The sequence below is a fragment of the Acomys russatus genome, chromosome 28, assembly GCF_903995435.1.
Source record: "Acomys russatus chromosome 28, mAcoRus1.1, whole genome shotgun sequence".
In the NCBI taxonomy this organism is placed as follows: domain Eukaryota; kingdom Metazoa; phylum Chordata; class Mammalia; order Rodentia; family Muridae; genus Acomys; species Acomys russatus.
In genome coordinates this window covers 15,711,868-15,734,186 of record NC_067164.1, presented here as the reverse complement: position 1 = coordinate 15,734,186, position 22,319 = coordinate 15,711,868, and the positions used below count along the sequence as shown (strand labels likewise).

Below are 22,319 nucleotides of genomic sequence, written 5' to 3'. Positions count from 1 at the left end.
TCATGTTGAGGTCTTTAATTCACTTGGAGTTGAGTTTTGTGCAGTTTGGTAAGTATGGATCTATTTACTCTATTCTACATAAAACCATCTAGTTTCAACCATTTGTGAAAGATGCTGTCTATTTTCCAGTATGTATTTTGGTTTCTTTATTTAAAATCTTCAAATGTCTGTGGGCTCATTTCTGGATCGATCTTCTATTCTAGTCTACTGATCAGACAGTTATGTAATTTCCATTTTTAAAAATTGAACATGATATTCTTTTAATTAGTAAGTATTTATATTTATGGTTTTAGTGGCTAGTATTCACTTAGTCTCTGGTTGACAACAGGTGAACTTCCTGACAAATACATGATGTTATAACTACTTCTAATGTCTGGTTGATAACCGAGGAGACAACTCATGGAAAGGAAAGACCTTGATCAAGGCAATACGTACTTCACCTTGTTGGTGTCTTCTGTATTGCTGTTCATTCCTAACCATACACAGTACTGCTCTGTAGAAGTTGGGTCTGTCAAGTACATACTTTTTTAACTCAATAAGCGAATGTTGGACATCATTTCATTTTCTTATCTATTTGTAATTTATGACTTAAACGCTTTTGGTATTTTTGAGTTTCTACACACTTTTCCCGTCTTGCCCTGCCCAAACTAGAATTTATAGCCTTTTACAGAAGTTACTGAAGCTATATTATGTACCAGCTTTCCTTCACAGAACAGATCTTAAGTAAGAAATTGACAGCAAGATGTTCCATCCACACTGAAGTGGATGATAACGTGGAGTATGCTTTTGGAGCCCACATGGTCAGCACTGAGTTTTTCCCCAGGTAGCTCGCTTGCTGTGTTCCTAACCTACTGTGGTTGCTGTGTTAGAGATGATGCATTTCCCAAGCACAATTCACAGAGCAAAGGATTTTGCCAGTAAATAGCAGACAGTCGGGGAGTTCCTTAGTAAGCTCTAGGGTGTTAGGAGCCATTGAGTTCATCTTTTTCCTAGTTTCATTCATTCCCAACAGGACAATGACCAATTCGGGGTGTCATTTCAGAAATGATTCTTATGTGAACATTTAAAAATGATTTATTATTTAGCATCCGGGAAAGGGGTTTTAGGTAGCGTCTTTCTTTTAAATACAAATTCAGAACACATTGTCTGAACTGGAACTGTCTCAGAGGTCTAGGACGTATGGCTTGCTGTCTACGCGATGCTCACATTATCCTCCTGGGTGTGGAGGGGCCTCCTTGCATTTGGATTCTCCAGTCTCTTAATCCAGGCATCGGTCTGTTGTCTAGACTTCCTTGTGTGAATTCCATTCAGATGAGATGGGAAATCCATACATTAAGTTTAGGCATTGTTCTCCCCTTCCCTTGAAGCAGTAAACTGATGGATGGAGAAAGAGTTATATTATGGATGTAGGGAGATGCTCACGGATCCTGAGTAAAACTAGTTAGTATGACTAGCAGCATAGACAAATGAAAAGTTGCCTGGTTACCAAAAACTAACACACAGTGCACAAATCCACCTGGTTGCAGAGTCTGGTACATAGAGAATCTTCGGCAGCCCCATTCGAAGCCAGAATTCATGGGAACATTCACTATAGGTTCAGTTGTAAGGGAGACCAGCATCATGGCCTTGCTCACTTAGGTGCTTTAGGGATGTGTAGCTGAGCTCCCAGTGTCAGAAGAATTTTCGCTGTTCCTAATGATACTCGTTGATATGATGCTTGCTTTATGTGCATAACCAAGAGTGGTATTTTGTTTAAATGCGTTGGTCAATATAGGTGGCGGAACACTGACATATACGCCAAAAATATCCAAGTTGCAGTGTGCCTTATTTGTCTTCTGGGGCCTTGTGCTTGATGGCACTATAAGGACACTTAAATGTGCACATCATTGGTTCATGGTGGATCTTATGTTCCAAATCCTTGAGTGGATGATGACAAAGATTCAATTTCTGTAGACATTTACTGTGGGTCAGTTAATTTTTGTCAGGCAACATGAACATGTTATATAGGGCTAGTTTTGCGTGAGAATTCTGAACGGGGGCCATCTTGAAATCTTCTCACAGTTCTCCTTCCCGGGCTTGCTCTTTTCCTGCCCATTGCCCCCTTGCTTGTTTCCTCGGTATCTCCTGTCATTTTATCTTTCCCAAGTCCATACATTCAGATAACCTAGGGGAAATAGTCTGTTGTTTTGAGATTTAGCATCAGTCTTTAATGCTGTCACACTGCATAATGACAAGCCACACACTTTGGTCTTGTGTGGGTAGTGGCAACTTAGCAACAAGTCGAATCGTCAGAGCACCAGGCTAGTTTCAAAGGACAGACACCTTCACTACCAAAGTCTGACTCCATGGCAGCCCCAGATTGACAGGAGTAGCTGACAGGGACTGCTTTCATCTGAGTGCATACTAGCTTCGAATGGAATTATAAAAACATATTTACAGATGACCCACAGTGCTCCTTTCATCAGAAGCAAAGACCCTTTAATCAAAAGGGATTATATCTAGGGCTGTGCAAAATTCAAAAGGATTATATCCTTGAAAGAGTTCAGACTCTGTTACACACACACACACACACACACACACACACACACACACACACACACACACACAAATCACCCATGCCTCTGAGGAGTCCCAGGTGTGACCAAGGACTACCTTTGAAACATCAAATACTGTGACTATAAGCTAGCCATCTGACTCCAACAGAACCAGAGTTTTGGGGGATCTCCTGGTTGTCCAAGCCCCGAACCTAGAGGGAGGCTGGCCCTGTGGCCCTGCATAAGCAGGTATTGCTTATGATGCTGGCCTGGCAGCCCTATAGAATTGGGCTTAATTTGAGATGGCCAAGACAAGACAAGATTCTTTTGGGGAGGAGGAAAAAAGTCATGGAACAAATGCAGAATAAAACAAGAGCCTCTCACACAATGGAAACTGACTAGTGCACAGGATCTGGCAACTGAGACGGTAGGCCACTGCCACATGACAGCCAGAGACTAAGGGACAGTAAAGGGTCGAGTCCAGTTGCAGGCCTGTCTTACACCCTCGGGCAGGAGCTGGGGTGCTGAGGCTAGGTCCATCCCAGGACGGCTGCTGTTCCCACCACCTGCCTAGCACTCCAAAAACCACTGTAGTCTAGTGCGTGACTTTGAAAGTTTGTAATATATTCTGTGGAGAACATTTGGCAGAGCAAAAGCCCTCCCTGGACCCTCCCGCAGTATGCAACCAGTGGAATGGTCCAGAAGCCCACAGCTCTGGAAAGCTCCCTGACTCAGTCCTTGGGGAATGCAGGCTCAGTCCCTAGGGGGAAGAAGCTGCTCCAGGATGGTTCTGGATATCAGGAGAATCCTTTCTGGGAAGATCACTTCAAATTCTCTAAGAAGGTCCCCACATTTCTCAGGTGTTTGGTGGGGAGGGATGCCTTCTCCGTGAACTTTACACCACATGCCAGGCCTGATGACATCTTTGAATACAGCAGGGATGGTCCTGCCATCCGGAGCGGGGGCATTTATAGTGCAATTATTGAGAGAGCCTCCTGAAGGCTGATCCTGGCTGGATAAATGACATCAGAACCATCCCTCTTGAAGATATTGTGTGGCTTGTCCTTCAACAAAGATGATGCCAGCTGGGATGTAGTTCAAGGTCTGGTTACTTTCCTTGGGAAAGGTGATTTTGGTTCCTTCTTTCCAGCCCCTCTTCACGTCAATGGTCAGTATCTTATCTTCGTTCCCATCTGGGTTCAGCCTCTTGTAGGAGATTTTTATCTTCTTGGTCCAGCTGCTGTAGATCTCTTCAAGGGAGACCAGGTCATGGGTGACTGGGGAATCCTGTTTCTTCTGGGTAGGCTCTTGGGCAGGGCCAGCACGTCCAAAGTTCATATTGGTGAAGCCACCTATACCCATTGGAAAGCCAAAGAATAGGTCATTGATGTCCATGCTTTCCTCTCCTTTGCGTTGCCCAAAAAAGGGATCAAAGGGCTTTCTACCACTGAAGAACTCAGCAAACACGTCACAAGGGTATCCATGGAGTGTGTAGCTGAAAGAGGTACCATTAGCACTACCCACTGCTACTGCGGCCACCACCCTTTAGGCTGTCTTCTTCGTAGCAATTGAAAATCTGAAAATCTAACTCTTATGCCCGTCATGAGCACATCATAGGTCTAAGCTGTCTCCTTGAACTTCTCCTGGGTGCTGGGCTCCTTGGTCTTGTTGGGGTGGTAGCACAGCACCTGGCGGCAGCCCCCCTTGATCTAGTCAGATGGGCTGCAGGCCAGGCCCAGATTCTGGTAGTAGTCCTTGCCCGCGGCCACCGCTGACCAGCTGTTGTTGACTTCTGGCTCTGCGGCTGCCCTGTCCCGAATTTTGTATACCTGTCTGGCCAGGGAAGTAGTCTTGACTGAGATAATTTAGTATGTAAATGGCTACCTATGTTGTAAGGTGGGTCCCAAATACTTATGCAAATGGACACTTGTTCTTTGGAAGGAATACAGTATAAAATGAAACTAGTATACTCGTAAGCCTCTGCATCAGTTTTGGTTATTCCTAATTTTTTTGTTTGTTTTTTTTGTTTTTATCAGAATTAACTATTGTGTCATAGTGCCACAGTACAACGGAAGGAGGGGGAGTGTATAGGTTTTCCAGTATAATTTGGATTTATATTCAAGCTTTGTAATTTGGCTGAGTTTGGAATCAGGCCCTTTATCAGTGGTGTATGATTGTCAGGGCTTTTAGGCTGAAAAATAGCAAACTGTAGTGTAATAAACCCTCAGTTTGTGGTAGAAGCAGCATAAAGGAGATACTGAATGTGGTATGAATTCTAGGATTCTACAGGGGGAAAAAATCAAGAAATTTGATATGATAGTAACTTCATTAAAAGTTCTTATGGGCATCCTGAGTTATTTAGGGGTCTGTCCTAATTTCAAATAAACTACATATAGTTTATAGAAATGTATCCATGCTCTTAAATATAGCAACAGGATATAAATGTTGATGATTTAATACATTTTTTTAAAAATAAAAAATGAATTATCTAAGTATACTTAATAAATGATTTTAATTATCAAAATATATTATATGTGATCTGGCTCAGACATAGATTTCATTGCAAAGTATGGCTTAGCTCTGTGAGGTGGGACTTTATGCATCTTACTGTCTGACATCATACAATTCTCTTTTTTACCCCCACAGATTTACCAACGAAGAGATATAGAGAGTATGAGCTAGTGACACCAGTTAGCACAAACCTAAAAGGACACTATCTTTCCAATATTCTCTCTGCGAATCACAAAAGGAGGTCACCCAGGGACTTGTCGTCCTCGTCAGAGCAACTGTTCTTTAATGTCACAGCATTTGGAAGAGATTTTCATCTCCGACTAAGGCCGAACACTCGCTTCCTAGCTCCTGGGGCTGTGGTGGAATGGCATGAGACATCTCCAACGCCCGGGAATACCACTGACCCCGGAAATGGCCATCCCCATGGAAGTGCTGCAGAAGGAATCTGGAGATCGGAGCCTTTGCAGACTAGCTGTGCTTATGTTGGTGACATCACGGACATTCCAGGAACCTCTGTTGCCATTAGCAACTGTGATGGTCTGGTAAGACTCATTTCCTTTCCTGTGTGAGCATGGGAGTGTGCAGGTGTTGGCATTTGGTGTGTCTTTAGCATTGCAAGGTGGACATGGAAAGACACCTCAGTTCATGGGCAGCTTGGTGGGTTTGGAAGGACCCCTCTGCCTGTAACTGTTTTGGCTTATGTATACTACCTTGTGAATCTTACACCCTCCTGGGTTTCCTGAGCCTTGTGGCTGCAGGAGCTTCATCCCATTTGGAGGACACAAGCAGACAAAGGTGAATAACAATTCTTGACAAATTACGGTGCTGTTCTTTTTTTTTTTTTTTTTTTTTTTTTTTTTTTTTTTGAGACAGGGTTTCTTTGGGTAGGCTTGGCCATCCTAGACTTGCTTTGTAGACCAGGCTGGCCTCCAACTCACAGAGATCCACCCACCTTTGTCTCCCGAGTGCTGGGATTACAGGTGTGCGCCACCGTGCCCGGCAGTGTTGGTCTTGCTATGCCAGTCTATTTCTACATTAGAAACACTGAGCTACCCAGCCCCAGAATTATCCCCAACGCTGTAGCATTTCAGGAAACTGTTGCTTCTGTAGACAATTCCTATCCCCACATTACCTAGCCTACTATGGCCACAATTCCATCATTAGGGTTTTTTTCCAGCTATCCCTAAGATGACCATGGCCCCCAAGCCTGCCATCCCATAATATGCCCAGCCTTTGATGGCCTTTGGCAGGAGATGGCGGGGGGGCTGCTTCACTTTCTCTTCTCACTTTCTTCTCTGGAGTGAGTTCACAGGGAGAATCCATGATGATGTCAGGTGTTCTTGTTTTACTTACTTATTTATTTATTTATTTATTATGCGAGTGTTCTATTTGTATGTGCACATGCATGCTAGGAGAGAGAATCAGATCCCAGTATAGATAGATGGTTGTGAGCCACCATGAGGTTGCTGGGAATTGAACTCAAGACCTCTGGAAGAGCAGCCAGCACTCTTAACGGCTGAACCATCTCTCTACCCCACCCCCACCCCCACCCCTCCGGTGTCAGAGGAAGACACTGTTGCTAGAAACTGTAGATGTAAATTAATTTTCTCCATGGAGTCCTGCCATGTGCTCTCTCTCAGGAACAAGTTACACATTTGAGTAGCGGCAGCTCATACTGATTTTCTGTGGTCTGTAAGTTTACCAAAACACCAAGATATTTGATATAATCTTTATGTCTCACGAGTTTAGCCATAGGAAGACATTACATTTTTCTAGACTTACTTACACACAGTTGCCTTGTTAATTCTCTGGGCTTGTCATCAGAGGGGAGACTGGTTGGGAGTGGAGGAACAGGGAAGTGAATTGCTTTTCTGGGTTACTGGAGGTCAGCGATTCCCTTCTGGGCAGCTTTTAAGATCATGGGAGATTATCAAGTGCTAAGGTTTTCCACATTAAGGAAAATATTACTTCTAACGTCTGATGAAAGGACTTGGGTTTATCTAGTAAAAGTAGTGTGTAAAAAGGACAAACCCAGGAAAGGTCTGGCTGAAAGAGAAAGGAGGCGTTCTTTCTCCCATTCCCTTCTTATCTTTACATCTTTGGTTCCCTGTGGGTCAGAGGGGAGCCTTGATAGTATATCAGGTGCCTCTTGGAAGTTAACAATTTAATAATGATAGATGAATGGCTTTAAAAAAAATTGTTAGGTATCCACAGCTGATGAATATCAGAGACATTTTGTCCTAGTTGGATCTTTGGGCAAGACCAAATGAACTCGGTGGGCAGTTACCAATTTCTAACAAAAACGTCTCCTCAGAACTTCTACCTTGGGATGTCGTCTTTTCAGAAACATGCTGCTGCTGTGCTTCCTTCAGTGAGTCTGGCTGCAGAGGCACTTATTTAACCTAGTCTGATTTCGAAAGAATCAGACAACGTGCATGTGATTGAGAACATTTGGTAATTGTAGATTCAGCTCAATCTGGTAAATGAAATGTTTGGCACTAAAAATAGGCATGATCATGTAGCACTTGCAGGGTGCTTTGGAGGTGCCAGTTGTAGGGAGCTGACCTTTAAAGCGCCAATGGTGGACATCTGCTTGTGGGAGCTGAACCTGCTTTCTACAGGCCAGGGTCCTCTTACTTTTTCTTCTATGGCAATAGATGCCCATGGAAGCAGCTGTGTACCCTTTGGACATGGGACAGAGGGGAGGACAAAGCCTTTCTGGTTTACACACTAATTTAAGAGACCATAGAGACTCCGAGGAAAGAAGGGTGAAACCATGTTTCTAGGCCAACATGAGGCTATTTTAGCATGGCGGGCCCCATACAAAGTGGTGTGGGGATAGTAAGACTTTCCCCATGTATCTAGTCTGTGACACATCACAACTGCTGCTTGCCTGCTTCTTAGCCTATCGCGTGCCTGCTTCCTCCATGCCCTATAATAGCCGATACTATCTAGTTCTGTGTGACCCATGTGAGCTTTGGCCTCCATCCTCTTTACTTCCATTTTCATGCAGCCAGGCAGCCAGTTTGTACTTAGAACAAAGAGTGATTGGTTAGCCCAGTCTTTAATCATTATTATAGCTCAATAGGTTCTTGAAGGTACTGAAGAAACACATGAGTAACTGGGAAAGCCTCTTACATTAATTCTAGGGAAATTATACGTGAAGCAAGAATTTAAAAAGCATCATGGAAATGTCATGATGCTTTATGGTGACCGAGTCCCTTTGAGCTAAGCCTAGCCTCAAGAGTCCCGCCCACTTGGTGTTCACTTAATCTGATTGGAGAGACACCGATACAAGTTAGGACAGTACTGAAACACTTGTATATGTCAGGCTCTGTACATTTGCTGACCGAGGTTAATATTAAGATGGGCCACGTTTGGATGTGTCTTCAGTGAGGACTGGAAATAATGTATGGAAAGACATCCTCAAAGAATAAGGATGATGTCAAGGATGCCACAAGATTGGAGTGGGAAAATAGGAGAGCTTAGATGATGGAAAGATTATGGCTGCCTTGGATGATAGTAGACTTGTTGGGAAAAGCTATGCTTCTAATGCAGGAGAGTTGAGAAGATGAACACGCATGTTAACATAATCATGGAGCGGAGAAGGGAAGGGGAGGAAAGAATGGAAAACCCTTGGGAGAGTTGTGTGGCCATATGACTGGTGAGAGTTTGAGAAAAATGATTTTATGAAGGTTGTAGCCCATACAACAAAAATATGGGGGCGGGGAGAGGTCAACACAGAGTCAGCTCATAGTTACCTGAATGTAGGATAAGGAAGATAGAAAGAAAAAGACAGATGCCTTACAAAAATGCTCAAATGCAGGCTGATGCTGTCAGCGATACCTGAATGGTCAGGGTGATGACGGGGCAAGGACGGATTGTACAAATAACCAGTTCTTCTAGAGTTCCTGGAGTTTTGTGTGAGAAACATGGAATTTGGGTGTTGGAGAATCAGTGCTGATTCTCATAATCTCAGGCTGCCCAGTTTTAAATTTGAGAAGTTAAATCCCACTCTATAGGAAGATTTGTATGCACCTGGTTTTTTGATCTGATGTGTTTCCTACACCTTCCCATGTGTTTGCTCTCTGACCACATTTCCTCATTTTTACCTCTGAAAAGAGCATTTCTAATGTCTTTAGTGATTTCTGGAGTAAAATGGAGATAAAGATAATATAATTTTTAGCTAGTGTGGCTTGAGGACAAACTCGTGATACCTCTATTAATAAGGAGTTGATATTCATTCATACTTTATGTTGTAGTGTCTATTCTATGTATATTTGCATGTTCATATATAGAATATGTATTTCTATATGGATGTGTATTATATATACATATATATCGCATATTACATAATGTAGACAGTCAGCTATACATGGCATCATTTACAGTCAAGAGAAATGTAACCAAATTTAAAGATGTATTAAGTTATAATTGCATAAAATTAACTGTAGTGCATATACACACATATACATATATATGTATATGTATACATGCACACACACACACACACACACACACACACACACACACACACACACACATATATATTGCTGAAGAATTTTGCAGCTGTTTCCTGTTGTCCCTACAGTGAACTAGAGAGTTACCAATTAAATTCCTAAAAGGTAATGGGATGTTAATACTTTTCCCTTGAGCAGTCTGTGTTCTTCATAAGTTTCAAATAAAAAAGTGTTATCTCTGTCTCAATATAAACATTTAAAAGGGAATTTAGTTTGATGAAAAGTACTTGCCTATTGTATGTGGAGCCCTGGGTTCAATTAGAGTAGTTCAGAAAAAAGAAAACCAGCCTCCAGCTTCCTGGGAATTTTTTCATCATATGTAATATATTTAAAGTAAAATATGTGGTAATTGAATGTTTTTGGTAAGATTTCCAGTCATTTGAAAGCTACCAGTAATTAAGTTTTTGTGGAGTTGATTTTATATGAGATCTCTCTCTCTCTCTCTCTCTCTCTCTCTCTCTCTCTCTCTCTCTCTCTCTCTCTCTCTCTCTCTCTCTCTCTCTCTTTTTCTCCATCTCTCTCTCCTTTGTCTGTTAGGGCATTGAACCCAGTGTCTCTTACATTCTAGACAGGTACTTTCTCACTGAGCTACAACCTCAGCCTCATGAGACTTTTCAGTTGTTTAGAGGCTAATATCCCTTGTCCCCATGTGGTGCAAGGCTCAACTTTAGCTGTGTGTGTTGTTTTAACTTTCACACTCATTCTGGGGCTGGCTGTTCTATGAATTATTGAGTATGAGGTATTGATGTTTTCAACTATGATTATAGAACTGTTTTCTTCCCTTCAGTGCTTTTCATATATTTTTATGGTCAGTTATTCAATCTATAATCTTTTATGATTGTTAAATGTTTTTATTAGTATACATATTCTATTGTCTCTGTTAATTTGCTTTATAAAGCCTATGTTGCCCATTATTATTAATATATAGGCTGTACTTTCCTTTTAATTAATTTGTATTTGAATCTAAAGTTATTTTCTTGTAAACACAATATAGGTGAAGTATGCTTTTTGTTTTATTTTATTGTATGTGTTTTCTTTCATTCTATCTTATCCAATTGTTTTTCAAATGACCATTGATATTTGCAACAAATGTCAGCACACACAACTTTTAAAAAGGGATTCTGTGATGACATTAATGGTCTATCCAAGGCTCTCTTCCTTCCTGTTTTCCATCCTTCTCTAAAGGGCCTAGTGGGTTCTACTACTAGGTCTTACCTGCAAAATATTGGAATTCACAGATGAGACCTAGTGTCTGAGGTTTGAGTTAATTTAGGAGGGAAGTCTAACTGCTGAATCCTTGCCATGGGTAAGGAATCCTTTGTGGTGCTTCTAAGAAACAGAGAACTCTGTGTGTGGTGTTCATTTGAGTCATAATAGGCTGTGAAAGGCTTAGCAAGGTATTTCTTAAACTCGTAAATTGGATAGAAATTCCTTATGATGTAGTAAGGACCCAGGCCCCCTCTCCCATTGCAATCTGGAGAACTATGTGTCCATCCAAATTTCTTATCCTGAAGTCATCACTCACAAGACTACAGACTGTGACTGTCCTAGTAGAGAGGACATTTTAGCTGAGTAAGAAGAAATGTGGTCATCAGAGTGGTCCTTAATCCACTCTTCTGAAAAGAAGTGATCAGAACAAAGGCAATCAAAGAGGGAAGACGATGGGAGCATATGAGGATGAGAAAGTGTCTACAGGGCAGGGAGAAAGGCCCCAGAAGAATGAACACTACCAACTCTATGAGGGGAACTTCCAGCCTCTAGAGATGAAACCACGCACTTCTGCTGCTAAAACAGCCTCGTCCATGCTCTTCTGGTACAGTGACTCCAGGAACTCTAAGTTCATGCTGCAAACGCAGTGTACCACTGACACAATTCTTCTTTATTGTAATGACTAGACCTTGGCAATTCCCTTCCTGTGTACAATGCATTCTGTTCATGTTTACTGCCCTCCCTCTGTTAATGTACTCTCATCTTCATCACCCCTATCTTCCAAACACATCCCTCTCCCATTAGTGTGCCTCTTTGTCCTGTGACCAACTGATTTTAACCATCAGTTCATAACATCTGCATCTGCTTGTATCATACCTGTGCACACTGGGCCTGTCCATGTTCAGTTATGGATTGTGGGGCTCATGGGTTTGATTTCTCCCCAGTGTCTTACTCACACTCCATTGGATAGCCTACACCATACCGGTAGCCTTGGTTATTTATTTTCTTAAAAAAAAAAACCCATTTATGTGTATGTGTGTTTGCCTGCATATATGTTCTGTGCACACATTGCCAAAGGAGTTCAGAAGAGGATGTTGTATCCTCTGAGATTGGAATTACAGATGGTTGTCTGCCACCATGTAGGGGTGAGCATCCAGCATCCAGGACTCTTAACCACTGAGCACCACTCCAGACCTTAATTTTACTTTGAAAATCCATTCTTTCGATTTCTGTCTTTATTGGGGGCAATTTAGAGCATTTATATTTAAATTAATTACTGATAAGGAAAGGTCCTAATTTTGATGTATCTCTCAAGCTGTTCTTGTATCTCATTTCCTACATTATTATTTTCCTTTATGTTTAGGAGATTTTTGTGGGAAAATATTTTAATTCCCATATATATATATATATCTTAGCTGTCTTTTTGTGGCTAGAGTGGAGGTTACACTTAACATCTTGAGAGTTATAACTTCTTGTTTTGAACTTATTTTAATAATGTTCAGATATAAAAACTGTTCCCTTAGTAGCTCCTTCCATTCTTTCAGTTATGGATATTATGAAATGCATTCTGTGTCTGGAAAATTAAACTAAAAAAAATCTAAACTCCTTTTCTTCCCTCCAACACCACTGTGTCTCCTCTCTGACATCCCTCTCATGTCCCCCAGTTCCCTCTGAAATTGGTGGCCTTTCCCTCACCAGCTAGCATTACTGCCCATATATTTAAATGCATACATATATAAATAAACTTGCTGAGTCTGTTTGAGGTGGCTTGTGGACATATGCTTTTAGGCTGACCACTTTGTTTTTACTATCCAGAATCTCATTCCCAGGGAGAGGCTCATTCATATTCTCCCTCCCCGCCTCTGAATTCATTGGTTGCCTGTAATTTTTTAAATTAATTTATTTTTGTTATATCTCAATGTTTAGCCCATCCCTTGTATCTTCCCATTCTTCCCTCCCTCCCATTTTCCCATTATTCCCCTCCCCTATGACTGTTCCTGAGGGGGATTACCTCCCCCTGTATATGCTCATAGGGTATCAAGTCTCTTCTTGGCTACCTGCTGTCCTTCCTCTGAGTGCCACCAGGTCTCCCCCTCCAGGGGACATGGTCAAATGTGAGGCACCAGAGTACGTGAGAAAGTCATACCCCACTCTCCATTCAACTGTGGAGAATGTTCTGAATATTGACCAGATCTAGCCAATGGTTGCCTGTAATTTTTTTGTCTAGAGGGAGGACCCAATGAGATTTCCCCTATTCTCGGCAAAAACGTCTATTGGTACTATCATTGTTCAGGTCTAGTTTAGAAAACCATCTTGTAACATATCGTGAGTCAAGCTTTCCCAGCATCTCTAGAAGACACATTCTCACATCAGACTCATGGTCCTCTGGCTCTTAGTGTTCTTTATGCTCACCCTACCCCCACTTGTACTAAATTCTCTGAGCCTTCAGTGCAGGATCTGTGCTGTACATGTATCACTTGGTGCTGGGCTCCACCCGGTCTACAGGTATCTGCATTATGATCTGTTGTGGTTTCCTGTAATGAATGGTTTCTCCATTTGCTGTGGACAGAAGGTTCTTTGGTGAGGGATAAGAGCTCCACTTATCTGTGGTTATGCAGCTAAGTGTTACTGCAGTTAGGAATCATGCTGGCCTAGCAAAGTAACAGTACTACCTATGAGAAATGATGCTGATAACCACACTGTAGCCGTGCTATGTATGGCGTCTCCTCTGCCTAGCTGCTTCCTGCACCCTCTCTTTGCCTTTGTCAACCAGATTTGCCATTGGTGTTTTTGGATATAGTATCTGTTGGCTTTTTTTATACTCCTTTGAATAAACCATACTTTATTTCTTAGTATTACATGTGATTTTTTTTCTATTATATATTTCAATCTAATAATATAGCAGCTCTCAAAATCAGATTTATTCCTTTTCTATAGTTGGCCAAGTTTGCTCATTTTCACCCCCCTCAAATGAAATGCTTTCTCTTCAGGAGTCACATGCTCCGGAGCCTCTCCTGAGATGGATCCTGCTATGGTCAAGTGACACCTGAGCAAGCAGCAACACACTCCTCTTGTCCCATTCACATCTTCTACCTTTAAAGCCATCTCCGGATGGGAAAGTAGGCCTTCCAGAAATTACCAACATTTTAGGTTGGCATGAGAAAATTCTGTCAGGTCAATCAGAGCTTCCTATATGCCCCAGAGTCCACCTCGATAATGTTGTTCAAGTTCATAATTGAATCCCTCAATGGTTGGAGCTATGTAGCTCCATACTATCTTTCCTCACTCGGAAACCTGAGCTTTTTCTTGTTTGCTTTTCACTATCTCCCTGTTCCTCATGCACACATAGTGACTTTCTAATCTTCTCCACATAGGCAGATGCTTTGGAACAGTCAATGTCAGGCCCTCCACAAAGGTAAAAGATACAAATGAAATGTAAAACAGATGTGCTGGGTTTTTTGAAGTCACTTCAGCCAGATGGGAAGGGTGCCAGACAATGAGCGTGGCTCCGGAAACAATGGCAGCCATGGCTTCTGCCTCTCTGTGATCACAGCAGAGTCTAAGCATTTGCAAAGGTCCGTTGTAGCTTCCTGGTGTGGATAAGCCATGTGTATTAACATGTCTGCCGCTGTGCTGCCTGATTCAGGACTGACCTGTGGTGTCAGCTGCTCTTCTGCTGAGAGCTCAGTGTAGCCCTGCTTTCTCTTGGAAGTTGCTTGCCTTCAACAGAGTTCAGAGTCCTGTCATCCTGCACAGTTTGTTGTGTGCTTAGCGTCTGGGTTCACGAGGTGATTTTTGGTTCTTATTCCATCATCCTTGAAGCCACTTGTTATATCTTTGTTTGCTTTTTTTAATGTTTAGAATATAATAATGTAGAATTTTGTAGTTAGAATCAAGAAACTAGTGAGAATGAACAACTGCTAAATTTTGCTAAGTTGTATTTTATAGGAGTTTAGTTTGAAAAATAGCATTGATAACCATCAAACCTTTTACAAAATGGCTGAGTCCTGTTGGGAGTGGTCATAATTTTGTATTAGAATCAGAAAAATTCTATTTCCACTGTTTACTCTCCTCAATACCTTCATCAAGCTAGCTAGCCTTTCCATCTCTCTTTCCTTCAGTGAGATGAGAAGGGTTGCTGTCGGGTCAAGGCTTTGGAAAAGAACATCAGTGGAGGCCCAGGAAACCAAAGACTGTTACTCAAGACCTTTTCTTTCTTTCTTTTTTTTCTGCTTAGGATCATTTATTTTAGTATTTCATGGTTAATAAATTTAATAATTAGGTTGAAAAATGAAATGTACTGCAATCACCCAACTCAGTCCATGAACTCATTTGTAGAGAACACAGAATGCTATGAAGTAAAGCCTTTAGGGGAAAAATTCTTGTCAATTTCGGGTGTCCTTTCCACCTGATGCAAGCAGGCCTGTGTTAACAGTCCCTTGGAAGGGCACACCAGCCTCTGTCAGCCTGGAGACTTGAAAGCATGACAAAGCCACAGTTTGCATCTTACTTGGACTTCACTCTTGTTCCATAGGACATTATAATTTAGGTCCTGCTTGGCAACGTGAAGTAAGACATCTTGTTCCTTTCATTAGGTTCTTCAGTTAGCAGAGGGAAGGCAACTGGGACAGGGCTTGCATTGTAACAATACTTGGGTTTGACACAGTTCATTGTTTTATCGTCCATGTATCACACCGCAAAGGAGCCGCTGATGCAGACAAATTTCCTTCAGTGGTGTGATGCACTCAACCTCCTGATTTCAGAGATGTTAGTGAAGTCGAGGCCATTATATTGCTATTCCTCCAAGGCTCACTGTAGGCATGCATTTCAAGTTATGAATTCATAGCGTGGGGTGCTTTCGATATAGGAAGAGTTCTATGGCATTGGATGTTATACTTTCTCCATCTTTCTCTGTCTCTGTATATTTCTGCCTGCTTGCCTGCCTGTCTGCCTGTCTGCCTGTCTGCCTGTCTGTCTCTCTTTCTCTTTCTCTGTGTCTCTGTCTCTGTCTGTCTGTCTGTCTGTCTGTCTGTCTGTCTCTCTCTCTCTCTCTCTCTCTCTCTCTCTCTCTCTCTCTCTCTCTCTCTCTCTCTCTGTGTGTGTGTGTGAGCATGCGCACGCACTTGGTGTCTTTCCTCAGTCACTCTCCACCTGAGTTTTTGCGACAGTCTCTCACTGAACCTGGATTCGCAGGCTCCTCCTCTTATCACATCCTCAGCACTGAGGCTATGGGTGTGCACTGCTACTCTTGCCTTTTATATGAGCACTTGGGGTCCAAACTCAGCTCCTTATCCTTATGTGTCAAGCCTTTTATGGACTAAGCCATCGCCGAGCTCTTGAGTGTCATATATCCTCATAGTCTTCCTTGGTGTGCTCATTTTGTATCTCATTTCTTTGGTGATGGTAGTTAACATTACACTCTATTTTATTTTTATTTAATATAGGGTATTCTATGGCAAATAAAATCAACCAAAAACATGGCAAGGAGTGTGCATATTTTTCTTCCCTCACTTGTTTTATTATTATGGAAATAATGACGATTCTTGGTTTTCAATATCAACATAAAATACTTTTTTTTACAGTTAATTTATTTTGTTTTTGTTATTTTGATATTATAACTTAACCACAAGATTTTTCCCTTCCCTTTCATCCCTCCAAACCCTCCTATATACCATCCCTGCTGTCCTTCAAATTCGTGGCCTTTTTTCACTAATTTTTACTGCATGCACATTTGTAAATGCATATACATATATTTTCCTAAATATAACTTGTTCAGTCTGTATAATGCTACTTGTATGTATGTTTCCAGGGCTGACTATTTGGCACTGTATAACCAGTTGGTGTGGTCTTCCCTGGGAAGATCAAAGGATGTGAATTCTTGACCTCTCTGGATGTATCCTGTATTTAGGAGTACAGGGACAGAGGTAGCATAGGGCGACATAGCTCTAACTATGGAGGAATTCAATTGTCAACTTGAATGATGATATTATCAAGGTGAGCTTTGGGGGATTTAGGGAGCTCTTGCTGGCCTGACAGAATTTTCTAGTGCCAATTTAAAATGTAGGCACTTTCTAGAAGGCCTACTTTTCCATCGGGTGATTGTTTTAAAGGTATAAGATGTGTATGGGATAAAAGGACTGTGTTGCCTCTTGCTAGGTGTCTTTGACCACAGTAGGTCCTGTCTCAAGGTTGGCTTTAGAACAAGTGAATCCTGAGAGAAAATGAGCAATACTTAATGAGAGAATTTGCAACTGTTAGCAATGCAAGTACAGTGGGAGATGTTTTATTTAGCACCGCCTGTGAAAAACTATGCTTTCAACATGATGTTTAGACTTTTAGGGTAATACTGCCTTTGGAAAATTGGGATATTTGATCTTGCCTAGACTTTGCCAATATTTCAAGCTTTTCTGACTGGCTTTGGACAGTCTTTCTAGTTGCATACCTGGCTCTGAGGAGGGTATTCACTGGCTGCCAGAGCAAGAGTACAGACCTGACGTAGCGATGTGCATCCAGATAAAGTTAAGTCACCATGAGATCTCTGTTTGGTCAGCTGTGCCTCACTGCTAATGTTGGCTTCAACTGTGGGACCGCATTTGCCATTTAAGGACAGCAGAAAATTTGAGCCATTTTGTTCCTACACCCTAACCGCTGATATAAAGTTTTTAGGGAAGGATCTCATTTTGTAATCTATGATTAGAAAAAAATAGACAAAATATTAATTTGGGGAATGCTTTGAAATTGGTATAGTTTTCATCCTACCGTGCTGTTGTTATTTTATATACTTAAAAACTAGAGTGCCAGTTAGATCAGTGTGTTCTTTGTTCACTTGCTTAATATTATGTTTTGAAACACTTTCTGAACCTGACAAATTACATGGTGAATTGTTTTTCCTTCATCATTGTCATTACTATTATTATTATTATTATTGTGAGAGTATGCTTTCCAGCGGTGTGTGTATTGAGAACTTGCTAGAATCCGTACTTTTCTTCCACCTTTATATATGTTCCAGGGGTCGAACTCAAGATTACAAGGCAAGCAGCTCAACTGCTGAGCCATCTCATTGGCCCATTTCCCCACCTTTTAATCATCAAGATTATAAATTGCAGGTCTAAATCCTGATGGGTACAGACGGCACCAAGTCTGCTCTCTGATTACCCTTCTTGTGAAACGGTTAGTGTGTTCATGGGCCTCCCGTATTGCATTGGGTCTGGTGGCACAGTCTCAGACATTCCCAGTTTTCAACTATGGACAGACCTCCGTGGCTTCAGGAAACGAAACTTTGGAAATGTAACTATTAGCTTCCAGCGGTCCCTTCTAGGACCAGTGTTCCATGACTCTGTAGTTAGGGTTTGTATTCTTTGTCCTTAAGGGATAGGGCATTCCTGGCCGAGGGAGAGCTCCAAGCATCATGCTGACCTTTGGGAATGAGTAATGACAAGTGTTACTTGTTTGCTCATGGTCTGGAGTGGAAGCTGTATGAATGTTTATATTTCCAGGCTCTGAGATAGGCTTGCTTTCTAACAATGGGTTATCATTGTTTTGAGAGTGATTTTTAATCGTCTAAACATGAAAAGTTTTGTGTTCTTAAAGGCTTCAAGGAACCTAACTGCTCTTATAGTTTTGGAATGTGTTTTAGCTTGACTCAGAATGGGATGAGGAAATATAACCATTATTATGTAAAAAAATGATGTTTATTAGAAAGTTAAGTGGAAGGAACTCTCCCTCACATGGGCTGTTATGGATATGCCAGTCATGTCAGGGTTGTGATGTCATGATTCTGTATGGAGGCATCCTTCTCTCAGTGGTAGCTTCACACATGTTACATTTGATGAATATCCAGCCAGGCCAATGATAGTCCTTATTTTTGAGGGCATCGGGACCTCTTGGAGTGCTTATAAAGACAGATTCATAGGCACAACCCCAGAGTGTCAGATCTACTAAGTCCGGAGGGCCCCTGTCTACCAATGGAAGATCCGAGAATCCAGGGGCCGTTCAGTCCCTGAGATGTCTCAGCTGGTCTTCAGTACGCTCTGGAATCCCCAAAGAAGTAGGCTCTAGTGGAAGTAAAGGAACGGCATTTCCAGTGAGAGCAAGAGCAAACAGGCAAAATGAGCTTCCTTCTCCACTGTGCTATATATAGGCTGCCAACAGAAGGTACGGCCCAGGTTAAAGCTGGATCTTTCCACCTCAAAAGGTCTGGATTAAAGGCATATCTCCTCATCTCAAAGGAACCAGATGAGAAGTGATTCTTCCCATGTCAAATGGTTTGATTCAGAAAAATCCCTCACAGGTGTACCCACTGCTTGGGTTTTAGTTGATTCCAGATGCGGTCAAGTTGACAACCAAAAACAGCCATTACATCAGCTGGCCTGCCTTCTCTCTTCTCTGGTAGGAATTTTATTTTATTTTATTTTATTTTATTTTTTGTCTGTAATACTGTCTTGGCCCTTGCTTAGTGCTCTGTCATAATTCCAGCCAGCTCGACTCAGCACCTGTTCGCTTCAGATTGAATTAAGTATGTATAACTCTGCCTTCCTCTCAGCCCCCTTAGCTGGAAGCTACACATTCTTTGGAATCCCACATGAGTGCCATCTTCCTGGGGGTATGGCCAGGCTCTGGTAGAATACAGAAACTTGGTGGCTTTGAACCAGTCTTTTAACATGTCTCGAACCTTGGTTTCTTCCTCTGACTCAGGCCAGTATTTCCTGATGTGGTTCTGAGCTGGTTGTTTGTGTCATTTTAGTGGGCACGAGTTTCTGAGACGTGCTTGTAAATCTCCAAAGTCATTTTGCTCTCCCATGGAGTGAAGGCGGGTTGTGCATGAGCATCCTTCTTCTTCAGGCTGTCAGTCATCCTGTGCTTTAGCAGGCTAGGGCCATCTGTCCTCTCAGGTCCCTGTGTATCAACTACACAGTCTGCTGACGTACCTGCTTTATGCCTTACTCAGTGTCATCTGCGTCTGCACTTGCAGTCTATACCATTCCACCTGACTTTATGTACTGTCTACACAGTGATAGCTCTTGGATGTGTTTGGCCCTGGCAGCTCTTCTGAACCTGAGACTCATGTGTTTATGTTGCTGCCTCTCTGTGTCTCTACTGACACATCTAATGAAACGGACCCAAATCGCAAATTCAATAAGGCCAAAGACTGATGCTTGGTCCAGTGGGAAAAGAAATGAAGGCACTTTTTACTCAGCTCAATAATTGAAGCCTATTCTAGATTCTTCTTTCTAAGCTCGTCTCTCTCCTAGTAAATATATATTACATTTGATGTTTCTCTAGAAATTCTGATTTGAACCTTATTGTATCTCTAGGGCTGTAGCCTTGTTAAAAACCACTGAAATCTCTTCTCTGGGTGTTATAGGCACCTGCTTACCAGCTCTTTTGGTCCATTCTTTCCTTTCTTCATCTATCACTGAGCTTAAATTCTTCTGTGTCTGAATTCAGTAAACATTCATCTCTTTATAAGCCCTCCAAGTGGTTTCTCAGTAATATCAGACTAAATGCCATAATTTTTAAAACCCTAAGTCAATGGTTTCGAAATTGCTGTCTTATATATAATCAGCCTTTTAAAAGGCATGGGTGTCTCATCCCCAACCCTTCCCCTGAGAGAAGTGGACCGGTTGGATTGTGTAAAGCCCAGCGTGATGAGTCCAGTGTGCAGCACAGCTGGAGACTCTTGTCCTCTACAGGGCAACTTGTGGGCACCAGAATTCCCCGAAGGGCATCACTATGGTGCCTTGGGTGGGAATGGTCACCAGAGATCTCAGAGTTTGTCCTTCTATGGTAGCACTGCACAATCTGTTCGTCACCTGCTACTTGATATTTGGTCACTCTAATTGTTTTTGTTCATTTCTGCTTTATTTTTCAAACAGTCTAATTCTTCCTGTGTCTGGTTTGCTAATTCTCCTCAGAATGGTCTTTTCTAGAGTTCTAAGTACAAACTCTAGAAGTTAACACACACCACTATGTGTTGAATCCTGTTTTCAAAGAGGGGCTTCTTGGCCCTTGTAGTAAGAGGAGTCAGTTAGTCTAGTGTGTTGTGCCTCTAATTTTCTTGTTGACCTACTGGAGCTTGCAGCACCTAGAGCAAAACTCTTCGCTTGGATCTCTGACAGTGGTTGATAACACAGTCTCTGCTCAACAAATTAATGTTAACAGTCATTGGTATGAATTTTGGAGTTGAAGGTTGTCAATGTGAGAGAAAAAACTTTCTTAAGTTTCCCCTGTATAAAATGCTTACAAAATGAAGAAAGACGTGTGACCTTGAAGTAGTTAAAACTTCGACTTTCTAGACTTTTAGTATGAATGGATGCTCTCCACATTAATAACATTCAGGGCTTCGGTTTTCTTTCTTTTTCCTCTTTCACTTTCCATTTCCTTTCCTTCCCATATGAACTACTGAGTGACAATGGCACTTTTGGTCATTATTATTTTTTTATTCTGATGCCTGGTGAAGGTTTTTGTAGGTAAAGGCAGCACTAAATTAGTTTACTGCTGTTAAACAATGGAAACACAGCAAATCACCATGACAACCTGTTCTGGGTTTGATGTTTTAACGAGATAACTTTTAAAATTTTATAAAAAACATTATCCTTTGGACTAATTCTTTGGAAGTAATGTTATATGCTGAAGTACTAACTTCCCAGTTAAGGTTGTTACTACAGCAACTTGACGTTTTCCTTTCTGAGTCCTGAGCATGCATATGTTACTGTTTAAAGCCAACGTCTCATTCAGTCTCAAACTATATGCAAGTACAGTAAGTATCAGAAGTGCTGAGTATCTGAAGACACAGGACAGCAACTCCTGGCACGGTCACCTGTTCCCACGTCCCCAGGTTCAGGACCTTTAACTGAATGAAATGTCCTGAGCATACGGTCCCTCTCCCTCCTTCCTCTTTGGTACATAGATCCGTGCGTTTGGAACTCTTGGCTTCCTTGACTATTTCTCCTTGAGAGAGCACAGCAAATCCTCTCCAGGAAGAACAGGAATGCTGTAGTTCTTTGCCTGGGGGTCCTTGTGAGCCTTCCTCCTTCCATCCATCCATGTTAGCATGTCCGTTGTCCTTGTCCTTATTCAGGGCTTGTGTAGGTGGCCATGTTTCTTCCCTAACTTTTATCACTTGGAGTAACTCATGATTCCCTATGTCCTTGTGACTGAATGTTCACCTTCTCTGCTTTTTGAGAAGGTGTGAGGAGGCTGATTATGCTGGACTGGATCATCCAGTCAGTCACTTTTTATTGAGTACCTAAATAGGTGTCTAGAATCTTGCATGCTATGGATGCACCAGGGAACAAAAGTAGGTGCAGGATTTACGGCCTTGGAATTTGGAGCATGAGGAACATTGCCATGCTACTTTAGTCACTCAGCAGAATGGATAATGAAAACGTATCTTAGTGCTATAAAGAAAGGGACACTACTTTATGAAAGAAGTATAAGGTTAAGTGTCCTGGGCTGGGGGGTTGGGGGGGGCTCTTTGGATAAGGGCAGTTGAGCTGTTTTAAGTGATCAGAATGTGTTCCTTATAAATAATCTTTGTGAAGGA

At 41.8% G+C, this 22,319-nt stretch overlaps 1 protein-coding gene and 1 pseudogene across 1 annotated transcript in view; one reads left to right on the top strand and one right to left on the bottom strand.

Moving 5' to 3' along the window:
* Window positions 1-3,287: 3,287 nt before the first annotated feature.
* Window positions 3,288-4,520, bottom strand: LOC127210508 (dnaJ homolog subfamily B member 1-like; annotated as a pseudogene).
* Window positions 4,521-4,802: 282 nt separating this feature from the next.
* LOC127210507 (A disintegrin and metalloproteinase with thrombospondin motifs 3) overlaps window positions 4,803-22,319 on the top strand; it is a 204,932-nt gene continuing 187,415 nt past the window's right edge. The window contains exons 1-2 of the mRNA XM_051170165.1: window positions 4,803-4,887; window positions 5,181-5,587. Coding sequence (XP_051026122.1) covers window positions 4,803-4,887; window positions 5,181-5,587 — 492 coding nt within the window. The remainder of the gene's footprint in view (window positions 4,888-5,180; window positions 5,588-22,319) is intronic.